The sequence below is a fragment of the Electrophorus electricus genome, chromosome 5 (genome assembly GCF_013358815.1).
Source record: "Electrophorus electricus isolate fEleEle1 chromosome 5, fEleEle1.pri, whole genome shotgun sequence".
NCBI lineage: Eukaryota > Metazoa > Chordata > Actinopteri > Gymnotiformes > Gymnotidae > Electrophorus > Electrophorus electricus.
In genome coordinates this window covers 165,001-177,123 of record NC_049539.1, presented here as the reverse complement: position 1 = coordinate 177,123, position 12,123 = coordinate 165,001, and the positions used below count along the sequence as shown (strand labels likewise).

Below are 12,123 nucleotides of genomic sequence, written 5' to 3'. Positions count from 1 at the left end.
ATTAGACAGGACGTCATCTTAAAAGGAGTGATGTTGCTGTGGTGATTTTAGTGATGTTGAGGACGACATGGTTACGATTGGACCTTAACTGTTCATTAACCGTATTTAGGCTCCGTAACCATTTAGACTCGCTCACCTTTTGTTAAGACACCTTGCAAATAAATGCAGGCTGCAGCTTGGTTAACTTGATATAGATCAATACCAATATCAATTCATATCAGACAATATATGGAATCACAGATGACACTATTCCACACATTAACATCAAAGTCATTTATAGGAACACAGAAGAATGAAGACAAAATGAAAGGACATAAATGTCTTAACAATTTATAATAATATAGACTATATATATTACATAATAATATATAGTAATATAGACTATGTATTATATAATAAAAAATTATAATTATATATTATATAAAAACAATTTATTATAATATAGACCATATATTTTATAGTCGTGTGTACTGTCATTAAGTCAGAGTTTGGTCACATCTGGACAACAATAAAGAACTATAAAGCTTTATGTGAGGTCTATTGGAGGTTTATGTGAGTTAAAGTGTAATATATTTACGTTTTTGCATTTAAATTTTCAGTTGTTTCAAGTACGTAGAGTTTGCGTTAGTTTTGTGTAGACGTGCAAGGCTACAACACTACAAGTCCCAGAAGTCAACGGGAACAGACGCTTTCTCCGTCAGTTTCTCCATCAAATCCGCAATCTCATTCAGCCTCGGAGTGTTCGTGTGGAGACAGCTACCTCTGTGTACCTGCGTAAGTCCACTAATCTACTCATTCACTATATTGCTTTTGTCTCTTTGCTTTCTTTAGCAGTTTTCTTTGATAAGTTTTGCGCATAGCGATGTAAGCAGTTCGTTGGCAGTGTTCCTTCTCTTCATTGCCATTGTATAGCTGTACTTTTCTGGTTATGTTCATTTGTAAACTCGTGCCTTGCGTGATCGTTGCGATTCGTGTTCGCAGTGTTTGTCCAGCACTTCCAGCACATAAGGACCATGATGTTCTGCGCGTGGCGTGGGGACCAGTGTCCCGTCTCCGTCTCCTCCGCTGCGCGCTGCTGGGCTGTTCTGGAGGCGCCGGGCTGTGACGGTTAGGATGCACTATTTATCGCTTCGCTTTGCTTTGTGTTTCTCCTCCTCTGGACTCAGGAGTCTGTGACGAGCAGAGATCTGCTAAATAAAACAGCAGAAGCCAATTCAACTTTATGAGCGAGAAGATGCGATTAGAGCAGATTCCGTGTTCAGTATGTAATACCCTCCGGAAATGATGGTTGGCGTCTGCCTGACCAGTGTGTTCATGGAATTAGTTTGTTAAAAATAAGGCGAATTAGAAACTGCAGGAAATTACTTGAGGAACAAATATGCAGGTGTTACGTGATTATCTATGTTGATATTCTGATTGTGTCCAAATTCAAAAAATGATTTGACTGTAGTGCATAAACAGTGAGAACAGATGTGGGTATTTGGCCGCGCTCGCGGTCCGGCCGGTATATCCCCCGCCAGGCTGTAGTGTGAGAGCTACACGGCTCCCGGACGCGCTGTTATGTTTTCTCACATGGTGTTACTTTCCGAACCTGAACTGTGTCTTCGACTCCTCAAGCTCCTACTCCAGTTAAAATGACTTCGCCTGAGAACGATGAGACCGGAACCGATACGTCGGAGTGTCTCGAGGTCAGCGATTTCGGAAGCGGGTATGATGACTCGGGGAGTGGTTATATGTCCCGAAGTTTGCCCGTTCTCAGTGGGACGCGGCAGGAAGGTGAGAAGCGTTCTCTGGGGTCTCGATGGGACAGTGCGGTGCAGACCTCAGTCCACTCTGACCAGTTTGTCTTCCCTGGACTCCAGCAGCAGAGTGAGTTAAGCAAGCCGGACATCTCGCTCACTGTGTCCAGCATGACGGATGTGGAGAGAAGCTCCCTGCACCCTGATTCCGGCGCAGACAATGACAGGAGACTTGGCTTCTCTCTGGCTAGGTTCATGGCCTTCTCGGCAAAGAAACGCAGACGGAGGATCCTGTCGGACTCCAGGTTTTTCCTCATCTGTATGTGCTACCTGACCTTCATCCAGTCGCTGATGGTCTCGGGTTACCTGAGCAGTGTCATCACGACCATAGAGAAGCGTTACAGCCTGAGGAGCTCCGAGTCTGGGCTGCTGGTTAGCTGCTTCGACATTGGCAGTCTGCTGGTGGTGGTCTTCATTAGCTATTTCGGGGGGCAGGGCCAGAGACCGCGCTGGCTGGCGGTTGGTGGGGTCTTCATTGCCGTGGGTGCAGCTCTGTTCTCCCTGCCACACTTCATCTCCGCCCCCTACCAGATCCAGGAGGTGAACTCGTCCCATGGACTCCATGGCCTATGCATGGGGGGCAGGGCCGGGGGCGGGGCCGGGGGCGGGGAGAGCAGCGAGGGTGGTCTGGACACGGCGTCGTGCCCGCGTGACCACGAGGCCAACGACCACTCCGTCTACGTGGCACTTTTCATCTGTGCCCAGATACTTGTGGGCATGGGCTCCACCCCCATCTACACGCTGGGGCCCACCTACCTGGACGACAACGTGAAGAAGGAGAACGCCTCACTCTACCTCGGTAAGATGCCTTCTCTCTCACCTGTGTGTATGGGTATACTGTTACCTGGATGATGTATGCGTTAGCGTGTGTTGACTGTCATTACTCACCTGTCACTCTGACATTCTGTCACTTCAAAGGAAAGAAGTGGGCTCTGACCTACTGGGTGCAGAGGTCGCAGGGAGACACACAGGGACAAACAGTTTTCTGTCTCTCTCTAATCTCCTGTCTCTCTCTAATCTCCTGTCTCTCTCTCCACAGTCCTGCCAGTCTCTCTCTCTCTCTCTCTCTCTCTCTCTCTCTCTTTAAGTCAAATTAAAGCAAATAGGTCCTTTGTTACAGATATTTCAGACACTGTCCTTGTTCTTCAGGTGATATGGAGGATATTGCTCTGTAATGTGATCCCTCCCAATCCTCCAAACTGGCGGTTAGTTGGAAATAGTTCATCTTGGCATCTCAAAGCTCTATTTTTTCCACCTTGTAATCTGAGATCCAGATTTAGGAATAACTCCATATGCCATGAACACACACACACACGCACACACACAATCTTCTTTTTCTTTGTCTGTTCTTCGTTAGTACAGTGTACTTCCAGTGTACTTCCACAGCAGTCATAGTGGCTCTAAGCACACCTCTGACACTAAAGATCTGACCTAGGGTTAGGGTTAGGGTTAGGGATTAGGGTTAGGGATTAGGGATTAGGGTTAGGGGTTAGGAACTGCCTCTTAGGGATTTTCCACATCCTATTAATTTAAATATCATATAGAGATCAGACACAACACACAGGTCTGGCCACCCCAGATAAGGGATAGAGTTCTAAACACAAAGGTTAGAGTTATATGTGCGTACACACACACACACACACACACACACCAGGACACTTGCAAGTGCACACACATGTGCACACACACAGCAACACACAGGAGAAAGTCACCTTATCACCTGGCAATGTCACCTAAATCAGGTGTGATGTGCAGTGGTCCATAGAGGGGCCTCTTTCCTGTGGTTCTTGTTGGACAAGCTCCTCTCCTTAGCACAGCGCCTCCCTCCCTCTGCCGTGCTGTGGTGGATGGTGGCCTGCACATGAGGTCATTACACAGAAGGACACTGCATATGATGTCACTACACAGAACACTGCACATGATGTCATCACACAGAACGCTGCACGTCATCACACAGAACACTGCACATATCATTACACAGAAGGACACTGGACATGTCATTACACAGAACAATGCACATGAGGTCATCACAGAACACTGCACATGTCATCAGATAGAACACTGCACATGTCATCACATAGAACACTGCACATGAGGTCATCACACAGAACACTGCACATGAGGTCATCACACAGAACACTACACATGTCATTACACAGAACACTACACATGATGTCATTACACAGGACACTGCATGTCATTACACAGAACACTGCACGTCATCGCACAGAACATGATGTCATTACACAGAAGGACACTGCACATGTCATTACACAGAACGCTGCAAATGTCATAACACAGAACACTACACATGATGTCATTACACAGAACACTGCAAATGTCATAACACAGAACACTACACATGATGTCATTACACAGAACACTGCAAATGTCATAACACAGAACACTGCACATGATGTCATTACACAGAATACTACACATGTCATTACACAGAACACTGCACATGAGGACATTACACCTGCATGTCTGCAGGTCTTTTCTTCTGCACTTGGAATGAGAGTAGAACACTTGTTATGGCAATAACCCTACCTGGTACTTGTTTGAAATATTATAAAGAGTATATTAATTCCCAGTAGCTTATTCACAAAATTGGTTAGAGGCTGTGTAACAGTCTAGTTTTAGTCGTAAATGATTTTGAAAATAGTTGTGAAACAAGTATTATTTTAATTGGGTACAGCTATGGGACAGCTATGCTAATCGGTACTTCACCATCCAAAGGTTTTTTTCCTAATCAGTGCTTTAATATCTACACACTGTTATCAGTCTAACTCCAAGTGTTCTCCTTATCAGTTCATCAGTATTCAGACTTCTGTCCTCGTGTGTATGTGTGTGTGTGAATGGGAACCGGTATGCTCTGATCTCACGGACCTTCGGGAGTTTGAAGTTGCACATGCTTACGGCAGCGTTGATCAGCGTTTGATTGAGGCCTTGTGTCCAGACGCTCTTTCTTTCAGACCCAGCGAGGGGGAATACGCTGATTCAGCACTGCACTGTACAGTCAGACGAAACTCACCAGTGAATTAAAAAGGATGACTGACTCACTCCTCCGTCACGTCACTCCTCTGCAGCCTGGCAGAACCATTTTCTAACCACAAAAAAATATTTTCTGAAGGATTTTTCCTTTGTTCCCCCTCATGCTGCTGATGCTAACAGAGACTGTTAACCTTTCTGCTTATGTGAGCTTTGTGCCTAACACTCCTGGACCCTTCTGGACAGACTTGGACACCCAAATCCATTGGATTAAGTGTGAAAGATGTGTATGTTTCCTTGGGCTCACAGTCTCTGTGACCTGGTAAGCCAGTCTCTGTGGTTGCTGAGTTAGTGATGTCATCTGGATCTCAAGTGTGAACACTTTTCACATATGTAGCAGTATTTTCCAGGGTGGAAAAACAAATACACTAGGTTTCAGCCCTGTTAGATGCTCAGTCTGTTCCTCTGCTGACTTTAACTAGAATGGAGCCCTTTCTTTAGATAGTGTTGGGCAACCTGCTCACAGAGCCGGATGGAATTTAGAGATGGAGCTGAGAACCTCACTGGCTGTTGGTGAGTGCCTCTCTCTGAGCCTAGCTCAGGAGAACTACAGGAAAGGAACTTCTGAGTGATTACATAGAGGACACAAACAGACCCATTTGTGATCTGTGTACATCTGTGCAGACATAGCCTACACTGCAGAGGTCTGTGAAGATGTAGCCTACACTGCAGAGGTCTGTGAAGATGTAGACTGCACAGAGTGAATGGGACTTTGATTGGGAGTGAATGGGACACTGCAGTGGTCAAGGTGATGACAGTCTGATGACTGTTGGGTGTTGCTGCTGTAAACAGTTGTAACGAGACCTTGTTACTGATCTCCTTCAAAGTCCTTCTGTTGCTCTTTATGCCTTAATTAGAAATGAACTTCAGTGGATTTTTATTAGTGGTTGATACAGTTTTTTTGTTTAAGATGTTTATTTTTAACATTGCCTTATGGTGTGAAACCATGACATCATTGCTTGTTGCCATGGCAGATGTAAATATGAATTGCCATGCCCCTGGCCACTTTCAAAACAAAACAAAAAGAACAGTTTAAAACACACACACACACACACACACACACACACACACACACACACACACACACACACACACACACACACACACACACACACACACACACACACACACACACACACATTCCCATCTCCCTGTCTGTGTAGGCTGGGTGTAGGTAAGCTCAGCCTGGGGTCATCCGTAAATGCCCCTGGGCCTAGGGGTCATAGCATTGGATTATACTATATCTCTGTGATATGGGGAATAGAGAGAGGGAGAGAGAGAATGACACATGATGGAGGTTGCCAATCACAGTGTCACAATGATCAGCTCAAATCCTTCAACTTAAATAAATCCTGTGGTTCAGATGATCTCAGCTGTGAGGTGACAGTTCTGGTGAGGCTCTTTAATTCTGGAACCAAGGACTCGTAATGCACACATATAGAAAAGAAGACTAATACAACCCCAGTGATAACCTTCCTTATGAAATACAGTGTTTTAAGCAAATCTCAAATTGGATTTTTACCAAGACAATGCACCCCAGACCATATATACCATTTACATTCTCTGATTGGCAGAAATATCACACCAAATCAAAGAAAAATATTCCCAGGCTTTGTAGATTTTCACAAAGAAGTTTATTCAGTTTGGGATGATGGCTTAATATTTCAATCTCTTCAAAATGGAGAGGGCCCAGTTCTGAAGTACTATGTCATTTTTAATACTCCATTAACTCATAGAGACATCACTCATAGACCAATGCTTCAGAACTGGGCCCTGCCGGTCCATCTGAGAAAAACAAGAGTCCTGATTTTCCAGAAGAGGTCCAGATCTAAGGAAAACAGAGATCACTTTACCTATGGAAGATAAATGTTGAAACATAACCCTAGCTATGCTGACCTAGGTATTGACATGAGCTCTCTGGAAGATTTATTTTTCTAAATTTTGATCTAATATCAATGTTCCAAATAAATATTACAATTAAAGTAAGGATAAAACTGTTTAATTTTAATTCAATAAGGGGTTTGAATTATAATTTATACCAGAATGTAAACGGGGAAAAAACTATTGAAAAAAATACAGTTGGAGTTTCCAGAAAACATTCAGGGAGTTTGCAGAAATACTGTCAAAAACTACATAGAGAGCAGAACTGGCTCTGTATCCCTACACATTATCCCCAATTAAGTCTTTACCCTACCCTATTACCCTAATGGTATTTACCCTAATTAAGTCTTTCCTCCAGTCTTTACCCCAGTGAGGTTTTTACCCTACCATATTACCCTAATGAAGTGTTTACTGTAGTCTTTACCCTAATGAACTCTTTACCCTAGTCTTTACCTTAATGAAGTCTTTACCCTAGTCATTGAAGAATGACCGTAGTAAAATATATGGACAGCACTGTCGCACTAAGAGGTGTGCTAAGAGATGGACAGGTGTGTGTTCAGAGGTGGACAGGTGTGTGTTCAGAGGTGGACAGGTGTGTGTTCAGAGGTATGAGCTCTGCCCTCTCTTGTTACTTCTTAACTATATGAGGAGCTTCAGATAGTGCAAGTGGGGTCTGTATCTCAAAGATTTACCAGACACGGCCTCTTTGCTTTCCGGCTTGGGAATCCTGTCCACTGAATAGGATATAATGAAAGGAATCCCAGTCTTCCGTTTGGGAGGCAGTAGAGCAGAGGCAACAGAAAATGTCATGGTGGCAGTTACTGAAGTTGGATAGCTGTGGGTAAAGCAGGTATGTGTAAGAATAGAGAAATTCTCATGTGCTCAATTTTTTTTTCCCATGGCAAGTTTCCAATGAAACAAAGATCATAATCTATCCTCTACAGGTGATTTGTTCCTAAAGGGGAAAAAATATAAATATAAAAAATATAAAAACTTTTTTTTTTTTGGGGGGGGGTATTGGAAATAAATAGAAATCTATTGATCTGATTCCAATTGATTTGTTATAAGGCCAAAGGCAAACATTACAAAATATGTACGAGTCCTAGTTTAACACTTCAGTGTTCATTCTCATATTCAGCAGAATTCAGTCTCACGTTCTCCTTATTTTAACCTTTCTGGACACTGTGTTGCCCAGTTTTAGACTCTAATGCCATAGAGAATTTGAAATGTGAAATTAATTTAGTATCTGCCTGTAAAGGAGGTGTGTGTGGGGTGGGACCTAGGTGGCCTTTTTCATGCAATTTGTCGTGGTTTCAGTTTTTGGTCCTTAAGTGCACTTTAAAATAAAAAATATCAATATATGATTATTTACTTTAATATAAGATTGATTCTGTACATTTTGTATTTAGATACAGTTGTCAGCTTCAGCACTAGACATAACAGATATAGACACACATGTTAACTAGAGGTAGCCGATACACACAACTCTCAATTATATTTACTGAATTTCCTTTATATTACTGATATTAAATCGATCTATAGTGGTAGTAATGACTAGTTGTGATACTGTTATTAAGAGAAAGCTGTAAGTAGAGTAACTGTTCACACTGGCTCTAATCCACACCACTTCACTGTTCACACTGGCTCTAAACCACACCACTTCAGTGTTCACACTGCCTCTAAACCACACCACTTCACTGTTCACACTGGCTCTAATCTACACCATTTCACTTAGTATTAAGGTCATTTTTCAGTGCATATGAAATGCCAGTATTTGACAGATATGTTTTACACTCTTCTGTATCTTCTGCCACTTCCTGTGGAGAACCCTGTTCTCTGGTCACAGAGGCACTAAATCAGCTGTCGGGAAGGTTGATTACACATTGACAACCAAAGAATTATGATTTGGAATTGTCCTCTGTGTTAGCGGAATTGTTATGATAATCACACAGTATAAAGCCGCTTTGTTCAGAAACCAACACAGTGACACTGAAGCAGAGAGTGTTGCCTTGGTGACCTCAGTGGTCATACTTGGGAAACTCTGCGTTTCACCTCACAATTGTGCCACCACCTACTAGCAGGTCACAGTACTGATGTTATTCTTACCAGAGCAGCAACTCCATGCTTTTGAGATTTTTGCATTCTGGAGAAGGATCGATATAATATTATATGGCTCTCCTCAGCACTCCACTGTAGTTGTCATGGAAATGTCACTAGCTCAACCACTTTCTTTCTGATTGCCAGCTCCTTCCTGGTGGACCTCAGCACTTGTGTTTAGATTTGCAGAGCGCCTTGCAGTCAGGCCAGAATGTTGTGTGTTAGCAACAGAATCAGCAGAAACATGGGCACCGAGTCAGCAGTACGACGGGCGATCCCCCAAGGACGGGGGGGACCTGACGCCGGGAACAGCACAGCACTGAGGAGAGCCGGAACGCACCCAGCTCAGCGCCTCACTGCTGACGTCTCCCGCTTAAATAGCATTTTTATTTTTCTTTTTTTCTCACCAGGCAGATTTTGACATCAGTGGGAAGTAAAAACTGTGACTGTTTGCTTTTGTGAAGGAGGCTGTTTGTAAAAACCTTTAAAAGTGACTGAATCAGCTTTACGGGTGTCATCTGTACCTTCAGGAGCAGAGTTACAATTAGTGGAAATTAAATTAAAAACGTAACTAAAAACAATTACTGCTTTAAATATACACTGCCTGGCCAAAAAAAAGGTCACCACCTGGATTTAACTAAGCAAATAGGTAAGAGCCTCCCATTGGATAATTACTGCATGGGTGATTGTTTCAGCTGTCAGCAAGTTATTTAACCCTAACTGATGCAGTGAGTAGCTTCTTATTTGTTAAACAACCATGTCGAAAGACACATCCTGTGGTCGTGGATGTCCAATGGAACTGTCCAACGCATTATTAAAAAGTGGAAGAACAGTGGGGAAACATCATCTTTGTGGTCAGAAAAAAATCTTGAATGATCATGATCGGCGATCACTTAAATGTGTGGTGAAATCAAATCATAGAAAAACAACAGCAGAACTCTGGGATGTTTAATAGTGAAAGTAAGAGCATTTCCACACACACAATGCGAAAGGAACTCAAGGGATTGGGAGTAAACAGCTGTGTAGCCTTAAGAAAAACACAGTGAGGCTAACCAGCCAAAACGGCTTCAGTTTGCTAGGGAGCATAAGGATTGGACTCTGGAGCAATGGAAGAAGGTCATGTGGTCTGATGAGTCCAGATTTACCCTGTTCCAGAGCGATGGCCGCATCAGGGTAAGAAGAGAGGCGGCTGAAGTGACGTACCCATCATGACTAGTGCCTACCGTACAAGCCTGTGGGGCAGTGCTGTGAGGTTGGTCAGGTTTAGGTTCAGCAACATTATGCGCCCAAAGAATGAGGTCAGCTGACTACCTGAATATACTGAACGACTAGGTTATTCCATCAATGGGTTTTTTCTTCCCTGATGACACGGGTATATTCCAAGGTGACAATGCCAGGATTCATCAGGCTCAAATTGTGAAAGAGTGGTTCAGGGAGCATGAGACATCATTTTCACACATGGATTGGCCACCACAGAATCCAGACCTGAACCCCAATGAGAAGCTTTGGGGTGTGCTTGAGAAGACATTGCACAGTGGTCCAAATCTCCCATCATCAATATAAGATCTTGGGAAAAAATTAATGCAACTCTGGACAGAAATAAATGTTGTGACATTGCAGAAGCTTGTGGAAAAGATGCCACAGTGAATGCGTGCCATAATCAATGCTAAAGGCAGTCCAACGAAATATTAGAGTGTGTGACCTTTTTTTTGGCTAGGCAGTGTAGTTATAGGCAGATAACAGAATGAGACATTATCAGTTCACATAATTATCCAGATTTATTTGGGTTGCTCCAGAAGTGCTTCGTTTATTTAAAAGATTTCTAAGTTGTAGTCTGCTATTTTGATTTAGTCTTTGCACATGTTGACCTGGTGAATCACAGATCTGCAAGAGAGAAACTGCACCATTTGTTCAGCGTTCAGAGCCTCCAACTCTCCACTTCCTCTGTAACAGATTTCTATCTTCTATTGGCTCCTCCAGTGGTGAGCTGGACTCACAGTGTTTCCTCGGTTCCTCAAGGGCAGTGCGCTGTCACCAGGCCATGAGAGGGCAAACACAGGAACACAGACTTTCAGGTCAAAGGTTTTTGCTCATTCTGGGTGAACGTGAATTTCACGTTATTTTTATTTGTTTCCTCACTGGCTCCTTCATAATGAGCAGACAGTATTAGCTCGGGAGCACGATGACAGCATGGTCTCAGCATTTTCAGCATTTTCTCTCTGTTAACAGCACCAGTCACACACACATTCTCTCTCACTCACACACTCTCTCTCACACACCCACACACCCACTCTCTCTCACACACACCCACTCTCTCTCACTCACACACCTACACACTCACACACACACCCACACACACACACAATTCTCTCACTCACATACTCTCAAACACACCCACACACACACTCTCTCTCACTCACACACCCACACACACACACACACTCACAGAGCACGAGTGACAACATGCACGTCACTAAAGTGTCAGTCGTGACCGAGCCGACTGTGAAGATGCATGGAGCTGCTTTCAAACACAAGGGCAGAGGACACAGTGGAAGTAGAGGGGGTGGAGGGAGAGAAGGAATGGCTCTCTGAAGCTGAGCTGTGGAGTGGGTGATCTATGTGTGTGAATGTGGTTGCGTGCATGACGGGTGACAGTCGTTTCAAAGAGATGTGGCTCACACGGAGCTAATGGGGCTAACGCAAACTTTATGCAGTGTTACAAAAATATTTGTAATAATCAGCTTTAAGCTGGACCACCAACCAGACATCGCTTACATTTATCACTGTCCAATTAGCTTTTATGTAAAACACTAACTGCTACTGAGCAATCAAAGTATTTCTTATTACCTTTCTTTAACTCTGCCTCCCAGTGCATGTTTGCATGTGTGTGTTGTGTAAGGTTGTGGAGGGGTATGGGTGGTGCCCTTGGGCGTTATTGTGGTCACCTTGGGTCACTGGGCTTCAGTTTGTGGATCAGAACCGGCTGCTCTCTGGGCTTTCTACAGAGGCCTGCGTCCCAGTGGCTATACTACAGCTCAGGCAGATGAGCACCACGACATGCAGTGGCCACAGGGTCACCCAGAAAATGCCAAACATTGTTTACCTCTGGCTGGCAGTAAACATATAAACATTGTCTGACGCTCCATGCAGCAGGGATCTGTTGCTCAGCTGAAGTGTGTAATATTGAGGATATGAGTGCAGTTACTGGACTGTAGCGGGACTGTAATGGATCCAGTATGGGTAGGAGAAACCTGGGAGTGTGTTGCCAGTAAGGCCTCGACCTCCTTACTGTGCT

General features: G+C 43.8%; 1 protein-coding gene across 1 annotated transcript in view; it reads left to right on the top strand.

Annotated features, from left to right (window-relative positions):
- Nucleotides 1-735: 735 nt before the first annotated feature.
- The window catches only part of LOC113591133 (solute carrier organic anion transporter family member 5A1), a 23,924-nt gene continuing 12,536 nt past the window's right edge, over nucleotides 736-12,123 (top strand). Inside the window, exons 1-2 of the mRNA XM_027031516.2 lie at nucleotides 736-774; nucleotides 982-2,598. Of these exons, the coding sequence (XP_026887317.2) occupies nucleotides 1,635-2,598 (964 nt within the window). The 5' untranslated portion in view covers nucleotides 736-774; nucleotides 982-1,634. The remainder of the gene's footprint in view (nucleotides 775-981; nucleotides 2,599-12,123) is intronic.